Genomic DNA, 19,363 nt, shown 5'->3' with positions numbered 1-19,363 from the left:
CACAGCAACAGCTGCGCGGCGCTGGGCGTCGGGTTCCGGGCGGGGCCCAGCGGTCCTGTCTGTGGTGCTGAAGGCGGGCGGGCGGGACTCGCAGGGAGGCGCCGCCACTTCCCAAAACAGCGCGAGAAACGGCTGGAAGGGTGGGGAGCCGGGACGGGGCGGCCTGCGCCGGCGCAGGGACGAGGGGGCCGCGGGCGCACTCGCGCGCAAAGGCTGCTCCGCGCGCACTCCCACTCGGGCAGTGGAGCCGCTGCGAGTGCCCTCCGAGCCGGCTGCTGCGGGCTGACACGCCCATCTGCGAGTTCCTGGCTACTTTCTTTCCTAGGCCCAGGGCCTCTGAGTTCCAGGCTCCTGGCCCCAAAGCGTTCCATAGGGCCGGGCAGCCTGAGATCCTGCCAATCAGATGGTGTCTCCCACCCTGCCTAATCCTCAGAACCATCCCCCTGCAAACCACTGTCCTCTCGACCAGGGGCCTGCCTGACCTCTCCAACCTCTGCCTGCCTCCATCCTGGACCCCAGAAGGATCTGTCCCAAGACAAAGGCCTCCGGACCCTCAGATGTCTACTCAGTCCTCCTTCTCAGCCCACTGCCCAGCTGGGACCCGGGCCCCAGAAACAACCCTCACACTCCTCATCCAAGCCCCAGTCTGGGCAGCCAACTCTGGGCACGTTCTTCACTGCTCTGTGCCAGACATTGAGGTCCGCCTCATTTCCTCTGCCTGGTGCCTCTGCCCGGCCTGAGTTCTGGGCCAAGTGGCTTCGTCACCCCTTCCAGGATCCAGGTAGCAGTGGCCTGCCCTGGTTCCCTTCCCCCATCCTGGCACACACCAGGCTGCCACTGCCGTTTCCATGGCAATGGCAGCTCCAAAACATCCCCCCCCCCCCCCCCGCCAAAGCCTGACTGACCAGCCTGACCAGCTCCCCCTGGGCACCTCTGGACTGCTAAGGTGAGAGATGGGGGCAGGGAGCATTCAGCCAGTGCCTTCCCGGGCAGGGTCCTTTCACTCACCACCAGCTCATTGCTCAGCCTGGATTCATGTCCCCCTGACCTCCACTTGGTACCCATTACCGTACCCTCTAGCTCCTTCCCCAGCTTGGGAGCCAAGGGGGGGACTTGGGCACCACCCCCCCTGACAGCACTCTACTTCTTGATATTTGCAGGACTGTGTTTTCTGGAAGGACGGATCCTAAGGGTGCCCAGCCCTGCCTCAAGAGCAGTTGAGGGTGGAGGACCCTGGAACGGGTGGCAGCAAAGGAATGGCATTCAGCACTGGCCAGATGCCCGGGGTTGAGAGGTGGTGGAGTGGGGAGGGGAAGGGGAGTCCTGCTGGCAGCTTTTACCCTGCTCACCCCCAGTTGCAGTCCCTTGGTCGAGGCCAGAGGTTCCATGGTGTTATGGAGCTGTTCTGGGCCTGACAGGAATGGACATGGGTCAACAGGCACACAGCAACAGCCTTGGCTTCCACCTCCGAGGCCATGAGGAGCTACAGGTTAGGGCATGGTGGGCCAGGATGGGCTCCTGGTGTGGAGAAGGGAAGGTGTAAACACCTAGCATAGGTGGAGTGGAGGGTGACAGGGTGTGGGGGGCAGGCAGGGGCCTGGATGCTGAGGCAGGTGACCAGCTGTGGAACAGAGGTCCTTCCCCTGGGGCCCCAGTAACACGGTGCCCTACTGTCCAGTCACCCTGCCGCAGGGAACCTAGGATGGGCTTGGTGGCAGATGCAGGAAGGGTGCATCCTGGGCTGAGGCTCTGAGGTGGGCCTTGGCAGGGAGGCCAGGGCTATCAGAACCAGGTCTCCAGGCCAACCCTCAGGTCCCTCAGAGCATGCCTGCCCTCTGGGGATGGCCCTACGCTGCGGATGCAGGTCCTTTTCCCCATCAGCAGTGCCTCAGCAGGACAAAGCAAAGCTGAGAAACCCACTCCTGGGCCCTCGTTCTGCCCAGCCTCATCCTCATCAAAGATGGGCACACAGTCAAAGCCCTGCCTGGCACAGGTGGAGGGGCCTGGCCCTGAGGTAGGCATTGTAGAGGGAGCCTACCTGCCCTTCCCACACCAGGTCTCCCGGACCCCACAGCCTTGGGGACAAAAACTGCCTGAAGAGGAAGGGCACCGCTGTGCAAGGGGCTGCGGTTTCCACCCAGCTGCTCGAGCTGACCCAAAGCCCACTCCCCTTCCCCAGACCCCCCACGGTTGCCAAAAGCCTGAGGCTCCTTTTTCAAGGCCTAGTTGGGGACCAAGGGCATGGGGCCAAATGAAGACTAAAATTAGCAGGAGAGGGAGTCAGTGACCTGAGAAGATAGGTAGGTGTACACTGTAGCTGTGTCCCCAGCACGCGGGCCTGTCCCCAGGTTGGGCCCCATCACAGGTTCACAGAGGGAGGCCAAGATACCCCCTTATCTATCCCCAGGGCAGCAGTAGAAGTGGTTTCTATTTTAATGCCTTGGCTGGGGGTGGGAGAACCGAAAGCAGAGCCCAGTGGGGGAGACAGAGCCCACTGCCTCGTGGGGAGGGGCCAGCTGAGCAGTCATGGCCTAAGGGTAGGCCCTAGAGCCAGGGCTCCTCCCTCAGGCTGGCCCAGCCTGCACCTGTCCCCATGCCTGCAAGGGTGAGGGACAGGCTGAGATAAGGTTTCTGAGCAGGGACTTGCTGAAATCTGAGCAAATCCTCATTGTGGAGAAGTGCACCTGCTGGGGTGGCCGGCCAGTGTAGGGCGTGGGCCCTGGGCCTAGAGCTTTCAGGCCAAGCTGGCCCAGTTGTGCCCATGACCCTGGCCTTAGGCAGTCTCAGTACAGCTCCTCTTAAGGGGAGGCCCTTGCCCTGGCTGACATGGAAGGTGGCAGGGGAAGGTCTGGATCAGGGCCCTGAAGGTCAGCCTAGGGTGCCCCTGGCCCCAGGAGGTCTGGGCTGCGGTGGCCGCTCGGGCTGCCCTGAGGAGAGCTGCTTTGCCCCAGTCACTGCCCACCATTCTGGCCTGACTGCTGGGGCAGTGTGGGAAGAGGTGTCCTGGGTCCTGACCTGCCAAGGGAAGACCTGGGGTCTTCACAGGTGTTGAGGTGAGGGAAGGCCCCAGGCCCATGACTGGGAGACGGTCTGGGAACAAAAGACACAGGGAAGGGTTGGCTGGGTTTTTTCCTTTTTATGAGATTTTTTTTTCTTTGTTTTTGTTTAATATGAAAATTACTTGAAAAGACAAGGGGCCAACCCCGCCAGGCAGCTCGGCCACCACTGGCCGCTCCAATCCTAACGTTCCAGGTGTAAGTTACAGAGCTCAAGTTCATCTACAAAAAAAGTAATAAAAATAAAATTTAAAATGGCACCTTCAACAGAACACAACAAAACCTTAGGGCCCGGCCCGGGCAAGAGCCCCACAGCGTGCAGGGCAGGGCGGCTCCTCGTCTGCTCCAGCCAAACAGTAAACACAAAGCTAAAAAGGACTCCTCGGCCTCTCGGAGTGAGTGAGACCACACTTCCCCGACAGCCGAGTCCTGCAGGTGAGGGCGGGAGGTGGGCACTACAGAAACAGAGGAGGGGTGGGCAGCAGTCTGGCGGGGAGGAGACCGCCATCTGTGTAGGCCTCGAGGGACACGGGCAAGGGCAGGCGGCCCTAGTCCTCAATGACGATGGGCTCGTCGTTGACTGGCGCAGGCGGGGGTGGCCGCAGCGGCAGAGCCTGGCTCTGGCGCAGGGCGATGGGCTTATAGGGCCGGCGGGCAGCACGCTTGGTGTCCGAGGATGAGAGCAGCTTGCGGATCTTCCTGTGGGGAGAGGCAGGCAGGCTGGTGAGTGCTGGAAGGGTGGCCAAGACCCTGGCCCTGCCCCTGCGAGGGCCCCACCTGGTCTCCTCCGTGGCCATGTAGAACACGTCATCCGGGGCGTCGATCCAGTTCATCCGTCGCCTCTTAACAGGCGGCAGGGAGCCCCCCCGGATCAGGCGCACTTTGGTGGGGTATGACTTCCCATTGAGCAGCAGGTTCCGGCTTGGTCCCTGGGGGGGGAGAAGAGCATGAGGGGCTCCTAGGGAGAGACAGGAGACCCTGCCCTGTGTGGCTCACACACCCCAGGCCAGGCCAGGCAGGGAGCCTGTGAGGGCTGTTCAGTCCCCCAAGAGGCCAGTGCCACCTCTCTGGTCTGCCCCATGGCACTGGCAGGGTGGCCTGGGCCTCACCCCCAACAGGTCGCTGGCTCTTACCATGTGCCTGGTCTGTCCGTGGTTTGCCAGACCTGGTGAGGAAAGGACAGAAGGTGAGCCTGGGTCAGGGGAGGGCATCCTGCACCCACACTGCCTGCTGATGGCCCTCAGCCAGGCCCAGGACACAGGCAGCTTCTTGGGGTCATCCCTGGATCTTTGGCCTTCAGCAAGGGGCTTAGGGATGTGGGGACTCAGGTCCTCAGTCCCAGGCTGGCTCGACATCCATGAGCTCTTAGAGCCACTGTTCTGGGCAGCAGACGATGCAGCCGCTCGGGCTCCAGGCAGAAGGCCAAGAGAAGGGAGTCTGACGGCCGGCTCCCCGCAGGCAGACCACCCACCCCGCTGGGCCTCAACACGCTATCACGACGCGCCATGGCTGTATTCAGGTCAGCAGCCCCAGAAGCCCCTCTGCAAGGCAGCCTCAGCCCACTCGTGGCTTGGTGCCAGCTGCTCAGGAGGGCACCCAAGGCTCAACATGGACAGTTCCTAGAGGGATGCCACCAGAGTGGGGCCAAGAGGTAAAGCTCAGACTCCATCAGTGGTGCCAGCCCCACCCAGGGCCACTGCCACCTCCTGGCCCTGACAGCAAATGTAAGCATGAGAACTAAAGTGGTCTCTGGACAGCCTGTCCCCAGCACTGGACAGGAAAGGGTGCCTCAACCCCTTGGTGCCTGGTCAGGCCCTGGTGGCCCCACAGCACCCCTCCAGTCCCGTTAAGGAGCAGGAGTCTGCCCAACCTCCTCCACCCAGAGTGACTCCTCATGTAGGGTGTTCCTGGGGCCCAGCTTTTACTTTTAGTTTATTTTTGCATTTCCCATTTGTTGTTCTCAGTCACACGTGACAGTAGAATGTACTGACACATGCACACACGGAGCAGGACCTCCCACTCTTGTGGCTGTATGTGACGTGGAGTTACACAGCTCGTGGATTCATACAGGAACACAGCACTGGGGCCCAGCTTGCTTGGCTCCCTAGGTGGGGCAGGGCTAGGCCCCAGGTCTCTGGGCTGTAGTGCCTGAGCAGGGACAGCCTGCTCATGGCACCTGCCAGAATCCCAGCCAGCCCTGTGCCCGGGGACAGCCATTAGCACCAAAGCTACTTACCCAGGTAAGTGCCTGCCAGAGCGACGGACGGCAGAGGGAAGAAGAGCGGCAGAGTTAGGGTGAGCGGCATGCACGGGGCGGGGCGGGGCAGCACAGGGCCGTGGGCAGTGAGTAAGGCCCCATGAGCTGGGGCAGGCCCTCATCCAGAGCTCACACCTGCCCAGGCAGGACAGAGTCCTCACCCCAGGCCACAGTCTCCCCTCAGCGTCCACAAGGAGGCTGAGCCAACAACGTCCAGCTGACCCACAGCTTCCAGCCCTCTACAGTACACAGTCTGGGATTGGGATTGGTCTCATGGCCAGCCCCTCTGACCTGGGATCTGACCCTGTGGAGAACAGGCCATCGTGGTGCCCCAAAGGGCTGGACAGGGCTCCCCCTGCCTCCTGGGAGGTGTCCACCACTAGGAACCACACACGTGGATCCAAGGAGGTGGGTTTCCAAAAACTCAGTGCGAATAAACAGACTGGACCAACTTGCCTGTGAGCAGCTTCCCACAGAACCAGAGGCCAGCTCTTAGGGCAGCCCTGGCAACAGACAGCCCAGAGGCCCTGTCCAGATGGGTCCTGAAGGAAGGGACAGGCCCAGGTGTGAGCTCACCCTGCAGCCCCAGAGTGGCCGGCTGACCCCACAGGGATATGCCTGCCAGGGTGCCCAGTGGCCTGCAAGGTCCTAAGACCACCTCGAGTGGCATGTTCCAAGGGGACAAGGTACAGCTTGGTGGCTGCCACCTTCTGGGGCAGGGCCTGGCCCCTCCCTTGAGCCAGCCAGCTGGTGAGAGCAGCACACCTGTCCTGACAGCCTGGGGAGGGCCTCAGCACGCCCATCCTGGTGGCTGCCCCTCAGGGCTCGCTGGTGACACTGGGGCTAGGGCCTGCACCTGCTCCCCCAGGGTAGACTGGGGTCCTGCCACCCTGCTCCAACAAAGCAGGGCCTGAACGGATGCTCCGACAGGAGGCACCAGGCCTGGGCGTGGCCCAGCCACCCATGGCCTCCCAAGGCCTCTGAAGATGCTCCACCAACCACCGGCCCCACCCAGCATATGCGCGAGGGGATGGCAGGCAGCACGGCGTGGCCCCAGGGTGGGGCTGAGGGCATGCGAGCAGTCACAGCGCGATGGCAGTGGGGGCACCAGGGCGACGTGTGCAAGGACAGTCCACCCCAGGGCCCAGGCCGGGAGGACGCAGGCCAGAGGCCAGGGCTCATGGGCTCTCTGCGAGCGAGCAGCGAGGCCAAGCGAAGCACGGGGTGAGGCTGTGGCCGGGCCCGTGCAGACTGCCCCTGCACGTGCCCTGAGCCGCCCACGGCGAGCAGACAGCACACACAGGCACCACGCGGGCTCGCCACACGCCAGTGGCCGCGGGCCTTACCCCTACTGGGCATCAAGAGGCGCTTCTTCACGTTGCCTGGCAGCGCCACGGGCAGGAGAGAGGGAGAGAAAACACCATCAACTGGCGCAGTCAGCAGTGCCGTCGGGCCCAGCACGGGCCGTGTGCAGCCCAGGGCAGGAGGCTGTGCCCTGTACACACCCTGCCTGGCCTCCCCACCAGGGCGGGCAGCAGAACCCGACTCACCGTCCACACCGTTGTGCTGCTCATAGCTCCTCTTGCCCAGGATGGTGGGGGAGCCATTGTTGATGACCGGGGCCGACTTGGCAGGGGTCAAGCTGCTGAGTACGCTGGACGCGCTCTTTACAGGGTCGGGTTTGGGGGGTCGGGGATGGGTCTCTGAGGGAGCAGCAGAAGGCCGAGTGTCAGAGCCTGGCAGTGACACCACCCGGTCCTCCACCCCAAGGGCCCGCAAGACTCTGGGCAAGTGGCTGTGTGGAGACCAGTACCCAGCAGGGCTGGGGCTTAGACACCATTGGCGGGCAGGCTCCCTGCAGGAGAGGGCCAGCCGCAGCCCCGGGAGCTGCTGCAGTGCTGGGTCAGTGCCCGCAGCCTCCAGGACCCAGACGGGCCCGTAAACACGGCAGGCCCATCTGACGGCCTCCGGGTCTAAGCCATCAGAGCTGGTGTCAGAGGGCTGGCCGCTGGCCAGATGTTGAACTGCTGGCCTAGCTAAAGAGACACCCCAGCCGCCACCTCCACAGGACAAGGGTAGGGCCAGCCCTGGGGCCCAGGGCCCCAGGGAGGGAGCGGTGCCAGGCAACTATGTCTGTGCAGAGCACACTTAGCTCATGTTTCTGGAACGTCCTTCCCAGGACAGGCACCTCCACCCTGGGAGGACTGACTCATGAGCCTGCTCAAGCATCACGCTGGCGGGGCACCCCCACTGCAGGCCTGGGGTCCATGCTTCTGGATGGACCAGGCACATGGCTGGAGTCTTGGGCCTCCCAGCAAGGATGGTGGCCAGGTATGCGCCTCCTTCTCAAAAAGGCCAGCAAAGGCCTGAGTGCTGCCTACGGAGGCGCCTGGGTCCAGGAGGATTCCCTGTGGGCATCAGGGTGTGCGGGGACTCTGAAGGGGGTCCTTGGTGTGCCTCAGGGAGGCTGAACCCTGCAGTGTATGGGACTCACTGTGACCCTGGTGGCGGGGGCGCAAGGCCCGTGGGTCTGCCTGACTGGCATAGTGCAAGGCACCCAGAGGGGCGTCCCATGAGCATTCAAGCCTCTGGACGAAGGAGCTGTGGGCTGCACCAGAAGCTTCCATTTTGGCAGCTCCAAGGGTGGCTCCCTTGCCCCGGGCCACCGCCAGCTTACCGAGATACCGGAGCACAGCTTCCAGGGGCTTCCGCACTGCCTGCTTCAGCACCAGTGGGCTCTGGGAAGCTTCGGGCAGCCGGGCAGTGCCTGTGGAGGGATAAGGTGTATCAGGGGCTGGGCCCCCAGGGAGCTGAGCAGAGCCTGTACCCCAATCTGGGTGTTCTCCCTGGGCCCAGATGCTGCTGGCCCCACGGCCAGGCCCTGAAGCTGCCTACCCACCCCAGCTACACTGACATCAGGAGGAAGACTCACACTCAGCCTTGATGGCGGCACTGTTGATGGGCATGTAGGGGTGCCGTGCGGCATGCCATGGGCGCAGGATCTCACGGCACAGGCGCCGGGCGATCCGGGTCAGCTTGGTGGTGTGCAGGTAGAAAGCCTGCCTCGTCTTCATGGCAAACTTGGGGCTCCCGCTGCTCCGGGCTGGGATGCCATGGGGACTCTGCGGAAGGGGGGCGCACCGCCCCAACACAGCGCCATGACCGAGGGCCGAGGGCCCGTGGCCGGCGCAGAGTGGGTGGCAGGCTCGTCCCACTTACCATGTTGTTGCGATTTGGTCCTGGCCTCTCTCCATCTAACCGGGTTGGCATTTTCAAGCCACCATATTTCTTCCAATATGTCCAACAAGATGCGCAGAGGCGACACTGCATGTTAGGGGGACCCCAAGAATACCACTGGTAAGACTGTGTGGCTACGGACAACAAAGTTGGAAATAGACGGATTCTTAAGCAGAACCAACGGTGCAGAGAGCATTCCACAGTGTCCCCCGCCCCTGCCGCAGCCGCCCCCACCCACCAAGGGAACTCCCGCGTGCTCCCAGCTCTCCTCATCCCCCCCACTGCTACAGCCCCACCGTCACAGGCCACCCCAGGCCAGGTCACGGGCCTGCAGAGACCACATGGCACCATGGCGGCAGTGACGTCCCTGCAGCCCCTGCCACCCCAGTGGGTGCCAGGCGGGCACTTACTGTAGCAGCTCTCGCAGGCCCGGCCAGCCCCGGGGCTCTGGCCTGGCGCCCCTGTGCCGTTCACCACACTGGCCTTAACGCTGTTGACGCTGATCTGGTTCGGGTTTGGCTTGTTGCTTAAAGGGGGGAGGGAGCAGTCACAGCAGCCCTGTGAGGCAGCCAGGTATCCAGACCCCTGTCCCTGTGCCTTTGCATTTCTAGGAGTGGCCACCACCAGGTGGAGCTGTCCTCCCAGTCCCAGGGTGCAGAGCACTAAGCCCTGGGCCTCGGGGCCTGACTCCCCCTCTGGCCCTGCAGGCCACACAGCACCACACAGGGTTTCCTCCAGGGCCTCCGGACTGTCTAGACGGCAGGCCGGCCAGTTCAGGAGCCCCCAGAAGCCTGGTGCCCACAGTCCGCCCTGCCAACCCTCAGGGACCAAAGCTGGAACTTACTAGTTGGGGATATAAACTTGCTTTAACTTGCTCTCTGCTTCAGCTGCTTTCAAGCGTTTCTTAAAGCAAAAGAGAGGATCAGAGAGGTCAGCGGGCAGGCCAGGCCACGGCCTAGGAACCAGGGGGAGGGACCACCACTGTCTCCTGAGCACTGCCTCCTCGGGGAAGGCCTGTGTGAGACGTTTTCCTAACGAGCACAGACCCCAAGAGGGGACCAGCTCAGCCTTGCTGACCCACCGGGGCTGTCTGCCCCGCCATCCCCCAGCTCCTCCCCTTGCTCAGGGTGGGGGGCAGGGGCGGGCAGGCTCACCTGCTGGACGTATCTGTCAGTGGTCTTCCACATGTAGTAGTACTCGATGATGCTGGTGAGCGACTTCCACGGGAGCTGGGGCAGGAAGGGGGCATGAGGTGGGCAGGGACAAGGGCCGCACAGAGGAGGGGGTGGCACCCACTGAAGGGAGTCCCCAAGCTAAATGCTGAACATTGCAACCCCCTAGACTGTCCCCTCCCAACCCATGCTGAATGTAACTGCCACTGGGACACCAAGGGGTGGGACCTCCTGGCGTCCTCTTGAAGGATCAGAGAGGAAGGAGTTTGGGGGGCTCCTCTCTGCACTCTCTGGCCCTCTGCCCTCTGGTGGCACAGCACGAAGGGGAAAGACGTCTGTTCCTCGTGAACTCCCTAGCCTCAGGGCCTGCTAAGGGGCACCGAGGGACCCGCAAGAAGTGGCTGACAGGGCGCCGTGGCCCTGGCCTGGACGGACTCCAGTCTGCAGACTCTTCTCTGCCTCTGACGCGCTCTCTGGCCCTCGCACACTTCTGTGTGCTCCCATGTGCTCATGTCCTAGGCTCTGAGCTCCCCCAGGCTCTGTGAGCTCGCAGTCTTCTCACCAAGGACATCCAGATTCGCTGCTTGCTCCTGACTCCTACCCCAAGCTACGTTTAGAAGTCACCTGCAGTCCCCCAGCTTGCACTGCCTCTGTTTACCTACACTCCCCTCTGGGTCGGAACCTGAGGCCTCGCAGGCTGGCCAGTGCTCCAGGCCGGGCCACACCCAGCCAGGGCTCAGCTAGAGGATCTGGCCTGCAGAGCTTCTGTGTCTTCCCAGCACAGACACACAGCAGTGCCCTAGGCAGGCATCTGTGGGGCCCCCAGGCCCCTGGCTCACCCTCTGCAGCTCCACCATCTAAATGACACGTTCCATTCTATTCCGTCTTCTGGTTCTGTGTCCAGTCTGAGGTTTTGCTCATTTTGTTTAGTTTCTGGCCAAGTTAGGTATGCACCCTATCTGTAGGCTGGTGAGGGGAAGGGCCAGTGTCCTCCAGCACCTGTACCTGGTCTTCTTCCACTCCTGCCAGGGATATCCCATCAGGAGACCCACCAGGACAGCCCAGGGCTGTGGGACAAGCTGAAGCTCCCCCCCAGGCCCACAGCCTCCTCCAGCCTGTGATCCTCGGCACTCTCCAGCCTCCCATCTCTGCCTCCTTGGGTTGGACTTGCTCCTGTTTCGCTGCTGCTCCTAGCTGGATAGAGGCTGTCCCGCTGTGTCCTGGCCTGACAGCCCCACCATGCCCAACATGCTCCTCCTCCACGGGTGACCGTGGGCCTTCGCCACAGAGCAGGGGCTGCTCTTCTTTCAATCAAATTTAAAAGTATGCAATCCTTCGGGGCTGGGTACAGGACACAGGCCCTTCCGCACTAGAAGAGGGGCCTCACAACTCGGACCCATAGGCCTGAGTTCAGATTCTCACAGGACGCATGACACAGGCTGAGCTCCATTAAGAACATAAAAAGCCACATTCAGGGAGGAGGGTCTCCCTGATGACACCCCCAGGGACCTGATCCTCACCACAAGGTGGCGCTTGCAGGTGTGGCCCAGGCCCAAAGGGACCTGGTGTGTGTGCTCAGCACAGCACAGAGGCAGGACAGGGGCACAGGGCTTCCCACGCACATCCCACCCACAGCCCACCTGGTGAAGAGCCACAGCTGGCTGCTCCCCGCCCCTCCCGGGGCACTTACAAAATCTTGCTGAATATCTGTAAAATCTTTCCCATATTTTTCCAGGGCTTCCTCAAAAAGATTAGCCTCAGACGCTGACCACTCCTCCATCTCGTCCCTGCAGAGCACGGGCCCGCCCTGCGGCACGAGGGCTGAGATGGCCCGGGAGATGTCGTAGATATTCTTGTGCAGGGTGTCCATGGCGTGGAACTGCAGCAGGACAGCAGGGTCACCCGGGACCAGCCCTCCCAGGCCCGAGCATCCCCCTGAACCTGGAATGTGCTTTAAGAGGAGCATCCCCCGCTCCCTGACCCCCCCAGCACACAGTGGCCAAGTCGGGGGTGGACGGGGAGAGGCTGAGCTCTAGGTGGAGGGCCACTTTCCCTTACCCTGCATGCCTGAGGCGGTGCTGGCCCCAGGTGAGGGCGGGAGATGGCTGCAGCCCACTTACCAGGGTGATGTCTCGGGAGGCCGCGGCAGCGCTCATGTGCAGGCTGGGCTGTCGCACTGAGCTGCTGCAGTCCAGGGCCCGGGCGAAGGTTCCCACGGAGCTACGGGGGCGGAGGGGCACAGACACCAGAGTCGGACAAGCAGGAGGGATACCCCCACCCCACAGGCCAGCAGGGCCCAGGAGACCAGAATTCAGCTCCCAGCAGGCCTGGGACACAGGTCTGCGGGCACCTTGGGCAGCTGAGTGCAGGCATCACAGAAACTGCAGAGCCTCTCCAGCAGCAGAGCTGTTAGCACCCACACCCAGCTGCCTCCGGCTCAGGGGCTGAGGCCAGCCCGTCTGCATGAGCGGTCGGCAGGCTGGGGTCAGCTGAGCCGCAGCTCCCGGCCCACTGGCTCTCTCCAGGCCTCACCCCATCCCTCGTGAACTCCCCTGCCATCCCCAGCCTGCCCCATGCTGGCTTGCTGGCCACTAGTGTGGATGGCCCTGAGGCACCCTGCCCCAGGACTCCCAGGCACTATCAGCCACGCCCAGAGAAGGATGGGCTAGGGCCTCTGATGCCCTCTGGGAACTCTAAGGGGTCTTAACTGCCAGTGAGGGTCTGGCCATCAGGAGCCCAAGGACAGGACTGTGGGATCCTGTCCACGTGTGAGATCTAAGACCCCTGGTGCCCCAGCACTTAGTGCAGGGAAGCTGCAGGCTGAGCCCCTTGCAGTCCTGACACTGCAAGTGGGGAACTTACCGGGCCACCACAAGGAACTGGTCAATCTGCTTGTCCACCAGTGGGTTATGTGCCTCCCACACCTTGGTCTCCAATTTGGACTGGTCACGGCCATCCTCCTCACCTTTGGGGAGAAGTGTGGTTTGGTGGGGTCAGAGAGGTGCTGGGGAAAGCCCAGGGTCTGTCATGGGAACACCACCACCTCCCCAGGAGCTAAGATGAGGAGAAAGGACACACACAGACACTCCAGAGAAGGGCCTCGTGACCCTGAAGGCCAGCACACATGTGCACACACACACACACAGACACTCCAGAGAAAGGCCTTGTGACCCTGGAGTCCAGCATACGTGTATACACACACACACACACACACACACAGACACTCCAGAGAAGGGCCTTGTGAACCTGGAAGACAGCACACATGTGCACACACACACACACACAGAGACACTCCAGAGAAGGGCCTCGTGAACCTGGAGGACAGCACACATGTGCACACACACACACACAGACACTCCAGAGAAGGGTCTCGTGAACCTGGAAGACAGCACACATGTGCACACACACACACACACACAGAGACACTCCAGAGAAGGGCCTTGTGAACCTGGAGGACAGCACACATGTGCACACACACACACACACACACACAGACACTCCAGAGAAGGGCCTCGTGACCCTGGAGGACAGCACACATGTGCACACACACACGCGCGCACACACACACAGACACTCCAGAGAAGGGCCTCATGACCCTGGAGGACAGCACACATGTGCACACACACACAGACACTCCAGAGAAGGGCCTCGTGACCCTGAAGGCCAGCACACATGTGCACACACACACACACAGACACTCCAGAGAAAGGCCTTGTGACCCTGGAGTCCAGCATACGTGTATACACACACACACACACACACACACAGACACTCCAGAGAAGGGCCTTGTGAACCTGGAGGACAGCACACAATGTACACACACACACACACACACACTCCAGAGAAGGGCCTTGTGAACCTGGAGGACAGCACACATGTGCACACACACACACACAGACACTCCAGAGAAGGGCCTCGTGAACCTGGAGGACAGCACACATGTGCACACACACACACACACTCCAGAGAAGGGCCTTGTGAACCTGGAGGACAGCACACAATGTACACACACACACACACTCCAGAGAAGGGCCTTGTGAACCTGGAGGACAGCACACATGTGCACACACACACACAGAGACACTCCAGAGAAGGGCCTTGTGAACCTGAAAGACAGCACACATGTGCACACACACACACACAGAGACACTCCAGAGAAGGGCCTTGTGAACCTGGAAGACAGCACACATGTGCACACACACACACACAGAGACACTCCAGAGAAGGGCCTCGTGAACCTGGAAGACAGCACACATGTGCGCACACACACACACAGACACTCCAGAGAAGGGCCTCGTGAACCTGGAAGACAGCACACATGTGCGCACACACACACACACACAGACACTCCAGAGAAGGGCCTCGTGAACCTGGAGGACAGCACACATGTGCACACACACACACACAGAGACACTCCAGAGAAGGGCCTTGTGAACCTGGAAGACAGCACACATGTGCACACACACACAAACACTCCAGAGAAGGGCCTCATGACCCTGGAGGACAGCACACATGTGCACACACACACACACACACACACAGACACTCCAGAGAAGGGCCTCGTGACCCTGGAGGCCAGCACACATGTGCACACACACACAAACACTCCAGAGAAGGGCCTCATGACCCTGGAGGACAGCACACATGTGCACACACACACACACACACACACAGACACTCCAGAGAAGGGCCTCGTGACCCTGGAGGCCAGCACACATGTGCACACACACACACACACTCCAGGGAAGAGCTGTGTGACCCTCTAGGCCGGCATACACGCGCGCGCACACACACACACTCCAGGGAAGAGCTGTGTGACCCTCTAGGCCGGCATACACGTGCGCGCACACACAAACCCCCCACTGAAAGGCCTCCTGGCCCTGGAGGACAGCACACATGTGCGCACACACACACACTCCAGGGAAGAGCTGTGTGACCCTCTAGGCCGGCATACACGTGCGCGCACACACAAACCCCCCACTGAAAGGCCTCCTGGCCCTGGAGGACAGCACACATGTGCACACACACACACACACTCCAGGGAAGAGCTGTGTGACCCTCTAGGCCGGCATACACGCGCGCGCACACACACACACTCCAGGGAAGAGCTGTGTGACCCTCTAGGCCGGCATACACGTGCGCGCACACACAAACCCCCCACTGAAAGGCCTCCTGGCCCTGGAGGCCAGCACACATGTGCGCACACACACACACTCCAGGGAAGAGCTGTGTGACCCTCTAGGCCGGCATACACGCGCGCGCACACACACACCCCCCACTGAAAGGCCTCCTGGCCCTGGAGGCCAGCACACATGTGCACACACACACACACACTCCAGGGAAGAGCTGTGTGACCCTGGAGGCCGGCATACACGTGCGCGCACACACAAACCCCCCACTGAAAGGCCTCCTGGCCCTGGAGGCCAGCACACATGTGCACACACACACACACTCCAGGGAAGAGCTGTGTGACCCTGGAGGCCGGCATACACGTGCGCGCACACACAAACCCCCCACTGAAAGGCCTCCTGGCCCTGGAGGCCAGCACACATGTGCACACACACACACACTCCAGGGAAGAGCTGTGTGACCCTCTAGGCCGGCATACACGCGCGCACACACAAACCCCCCACTGAAAGGCCTCCTGGCCCTGGAGGACAGCACACATGTGCACACACACACAAACACTCCAGAGAAGGGCCTCATGACCCTGGAGGCCAGCACACATGTGCACACACACACACACTCCAGGGAAGAGCTGTGTGACCCTGGAGGCCGGCATACACGCGCGCGCACACACAAACCCCCCACTGAAAGGCCTCCTGGCCCTGGAGGACAGCACACATGTGCACACACACACACACACTCCAGGGAAGAGCTGTGTGACCCTCTAGGCCGGCATACGCGCGCGCACACACAAACCCCCCACTGAAAGGCCTCCTGGCCCTGGAGGCCAGCCCAGGACACACTCTACACTGACTGGGACGGTGGGGTGCAGCCGTGTGGCATCAGAACTTGGAAGGCCTAGTGAGCCCGGCGAGGTGCCTGCCGCTGTCCCAGGGTCCCAGGGGGAGCAGGAGGTCCTGGCAGCCAGCTGCCAACCAAAGAAGAGGAGCTGCAAATTCCACGCAGCTGTGACAAGCAGCATGTTCCATGCGCTTTCAGTCACATGGGGCCACATCATGTGACACCTGCTGGATGCCACGGCAAGAGCACAGCTGGGCGATGTGGTGGAGGACAGCCCCACACCCCAGGATGCTCGCTGCTGTGCTTCTGGGCGGAGAGGAGGTTCCTGTGCGGCAGAGGCCCCGGAGTCTGTCCTGAGCAGGGCCGGCCTGACCGGAGAGGCGGAGAGCCCACAGCCGGCCCTTGGCCGTCTCTCCGGCCCAGGGCCACGTCTGTGATGAAGTGAAACACCAAGGCTCACGTTCTGCAAGGTGCCAGCCAGCTTCCCTGGGGCCCTTGGCAACGATGTACCGTGTGACCAGGGATGGCCTCAACTTGGTGCTGGAAATGGAACAGGTGTGGGGTCCTGGGCGGGACCTGGGCCAGGATGTCTCCAAGACCCTCGCAGGGACAGCTCTCCTGGACCCTGCCTGTGAACAGAGCTCACCACATGTCCAGAGGAGGTCAGGCCTGTGGCCAGGCAGCTGAGTGGGTCCCGGGAAGGAAGCCAGTGCTGCAGATGTGCGGATGGACCCAGGAGGGTCCCAGTGAGGCCCACAGGGAACTACTCGGGTCCCCAGTGCTGCAGAGGGTGTCCTTCTGGTATGGCCTGGGGTCAGGGGCACATGGAGAACTGGGGTGCACCTCCTGCCCCCCAGGCCAGAGCCACGGGCTGAGTCCCTTCCTCTCCTTGGTCACAGTCACGCCTGTGACACCTCAAAGCTAGAGGGCAGCAGGGCCCAGCAGAGGAGGCCATCACGTCTGGCCCCTCTCCTAGCAGCTGGCAGGAGGGTTGCCGAGCCCTGCTCTCCAGGTCAGGCCCCATGGCCAGGGCAGGGACCTTTCAGGCTCTCCTGGCCTCCTGTCCAGCAAGCACACAGCACCAGCACCAGGAAGGAACAGTGGGTTCCAGTGACAGGTTCCAGGCGAGGTCCTCTGGCCTTCACAGCCCCTTCCACAAAGGGACAGTGTCCTCAGGACCTAAATTCACACGTATTCTACAGCTGAGGCCTCTGCTGCATTCCCAAGTCCCTGCCCTGGCCAGGATGGGTGGCAGCTACACCAGGAGGCCAGCACGCGGCCTGGTTCTGGCTGCCTCGAGGAGGCCCCAGAGTGGCACGAACAGGGTAAAGAGGCTGAGCCACAGGGCAGAGCAGAGGGTGGGTGGCCTCCTGCCCACAGGGCACATAGGGAAGTCCATCCACATCTTGAAGGCGCCACAGGACAGCCCTCTAGGAAGGGCACAGCTGAGCACGCCCAGGTCCCCAGCTGCCTCTCAGCTCAGCCTGGTGCGTCACAGGCTCTTGGATCCGGCCAGCCCCCGAGAGAGGAAAGGAACACAGAGCCAGGAGGCACGGAAACAGGCACATCAAACAGCGCCGGGGACGCACATGGCCAGGCCAGCCCAAGTGGCCTGGGGGTGCCACCGGTACAGGCGCGCAGCTGAGCCTGCCTCGGAGAGCCGCGGCACTCCGACCACAGAGGGGGACAGGCTACGAAAGGAAGAGGGCTGGGGAGGAAAGACACGGACCAGCTGGGACCAGGAGGACCAGGGCCACGAAGTACCTGGGGCAGCCTGCGCCCCCGTCTCCCAGGACAGCCCGCCAGGAGCTGCCACCGAGGAGGGGGAGGAGGACAGCAGGCAGTGGCCCCAGGACCTTAGGCCAGGCCATCAGCAAAGAGTCTAGGGACTCCAGCTTGTCCCTGCCGGGTGCCAACACTGAGGGCTGCTCACCTGCAGGGTCCTCGCAGGGCCAACCTGAGGGACGCAGCGGGCAGAGCTGCCAGCCCAGGAGGCCAGAGCCTGCCCTGATGAGGGCCAGGAAGGCGAAGGGAGAAGAGCAGGGACCAGGAGGCCAGAGAGGCTTGACAGCCTGACTGGACCGCAGCAGAGCTGGACACAGAGCTCAGACCGGGGCAGCGCCACTCGGGAGACAGGGAGCAGGGTAGCAGGGGCTCCAGAGCCAGGGACAGGCTGGCTCAGTTGGCAGAGGACAACTACCAGGAGGTGGGCACATCCGCATCAGCGCTCAGCCGGCAGCGGCCCTCGCAGGACAGGCGACAGCCCCTGCAGAGCGCCTGGCTCAGAGACAACAGTCCCCCGGCCCTGGTAGGCCCAGGTCCCCAGCTGCCTCTCAGCTCAGCCTGGCGCGCCACAGGCTCTTGGATCCGGCCAGCCCCGGGAGCACACCACCTCACCCAGAGCCTCACCAGGCCGTCGTCCCACACACCAGCAAAGAGAACATGTGCAAACACAAGGGCCACCCGACTCGGACCCGCACCCGTGGACAAGGGCTCAGAAGCCTCGACCCACGACCCACAACCCACAGTCCTCGACTCCCAACGGGGCTGCTGAGCAAGCCCAGGAGGTGTCCAGCTGCTCATCAGGAGGTGAAGGCCAGGTGTTCAGGGCTGGGAGGGGTGGGCTGCCCCCACGTGCAACCTGCCACCCACCCTCACGCTGCCCCAGGCCAGGCGCACAGGAGGCTAGTGGACTCACAAGCTTCAACAGGAACCGAAACTGCCACAGCGAAACAAAACACCAGCCTGCCCGCAGTGGCCCCCGCTCCTCCCGGGGTCCCTGCTTCCAAGTGCCATCCGACACTTACCGGGGCAAGGGGGCCCAGGGCAGCAGCCTGTGCCCACCACTGTTGACACCACACCTGACCGGCACCCTGCCACGGGCCTGGCACGTGCACGCCTCACAGCCACAGACACCACGTCCCAGCCAAGGTGGACGCCCAGGAGGCACCACGAGGGCCCTGGGCCACACCCACCTTCTCTCAGCAAGTCGGTGATGTCGGCCTGGTACCGGTTCCCCACGCGGATCTCCCCTTTATCAGCCAGCAGGGTCTTCTGCTGTGGGTCGTAGACTAGGGAATAGAAGAAGAAATCCTGAAAAACACCACACACAAGACACAGGCGTCAGAGACACGCCTGCCTGTGACCCGGGGCGGACACAGGCTGCTGCAGGACCAGGAGAAACGCAGAGTGAGGTCAGCAAGGACCCAGAGACTACGTCTAGGATGTCCTTCTGCTCAAAAGCTGGAAACCACTGGCTGAGAAGGCTGAAACAGGAGGATCCCGAGTCGAGGCCAGCCTTAGTAACTTAGCAAGGCCCTGTCTCAACGTGAAAAATAAACAGGACTAGGGACGTGGCTCAGGGCAGACGGCTGTTCTTCAGCGGGGTTCCATTTCCAGTACCAAAAAAGATAAAAGGTCCGTAAGAGCAACAAAAAGTAAGGCCGCTCTGAACAGGCCCAACAAGCCGCAGAGGCAGGCCTTCCTAGCCCGATGGACAGCTGTCCCTGCAGTGGCAGGTCACTGCTTCTGCAGACGGCCTCTGCCCCTCCCCAGGTCTGTGTGCACCGCAGACCTCGGCCGCCAGGCTCCCCCAGCACGAGAACTGGCATGATGGTGCCACTTCCGACCCTGCGGGTCCTGCACTTCATGCCTGAGGTCCAGCCCTGTTCCCT

At 62.3% G+C, this 19,363-nt stretch overlaps 1 protein-coding gene across 6 annotated transcripts in view; it reads right to left on the bottom strand.

Moving 5' to 3' along the window:
• Positions 1-3,121: 3,121 nt before the first annotated feature.
• The window catches only part of Mta1 (metastasis associated 1), a 38,067-nt gene continuing 21,825 nt past the window's right edge, over positions 3,122-19,363 (bottom strand). For 3 of the 6 annotated variants that reach the window (XM_046453120.2, XM_046453119.1, XM_046453122.1), the window contains 15 exons: positions 18,665-18,782; positions 12,585-12,687; positions 11,843-11,942; positions 11,413-11,601; positions 9,705-9,779; positions 9,395-9,453; positions 8,961-9,076; positions 8,533-8,684; positions 8,246-8,435; positions 7,991-8,080; positions 6,864-7,016; positions 6,660-6,695; positions 4,190-4,221; positions 3,834-3,985; positions 3,122-3,755 (listed from right to left, as the gene is read on the bottom strand). In XM_046453120.2, coding sequence (XP_046309076.1) covers positions 3,605-3,755; positions 3,834-3,985; positions 4,190-4,221; positions 6,660-6,695; positions 6,864-7,016; positions 7,991-8,080; positions 8,246-8,435; positions 8,533-8,684; positions 8,961-9,076; positions 9,395-9,453; positions 9,705-9,779; positions 11,413-11,601; positions 11,843-11,942; positions 12,585-12,687; positions 18,665-18,782 — 1,716 coding nt within the window. In that variant the 3' untranslated portion in view covers positions 3,122-3,604. Of the gene's footprint in view, positions 3,756-3,833; positions 3,986-4,189; positions 4,222-6,659; positions 6,696-6,863; positions 7,017-7,990; positions 8,081-8,245; positions 8,436-8,532; positions 8,685-8,960; positions 9,077-9,394; positions 9,454-9,704; positions 9,780-11,412; positions 11,602-11,842; positions 11,943-12,584; positions 12,688-18,664; positions 18,783-19,363 lie in introns of those variants that run through there. The other 3 variants (XM_046453121.1, XM_046453123.1, XR_009227596.1) reach the window with 2 other exon arrangements.

The sequence above is a fragment of the Marmota monax genome, unplaced genomic scaffold, assembly GCF_021218885.2.
Source record: "Marmota monax isolate L192 unplaced genomic scaffold, Marmota_monax_Labrador192_F-V1.1 WCK01_AAM20220418_F8-fsc00190, whole genome shotgun sequence".
Taxonomy (NCBI): Eukaryota; Metazoa; Chordata; class Mammalia; order Rodentia; family Sciuridae; genus Marmota; species Marmota monax.
This window is presented reverse-complemented; position numbering and strand designations above follow the sequence as displayed.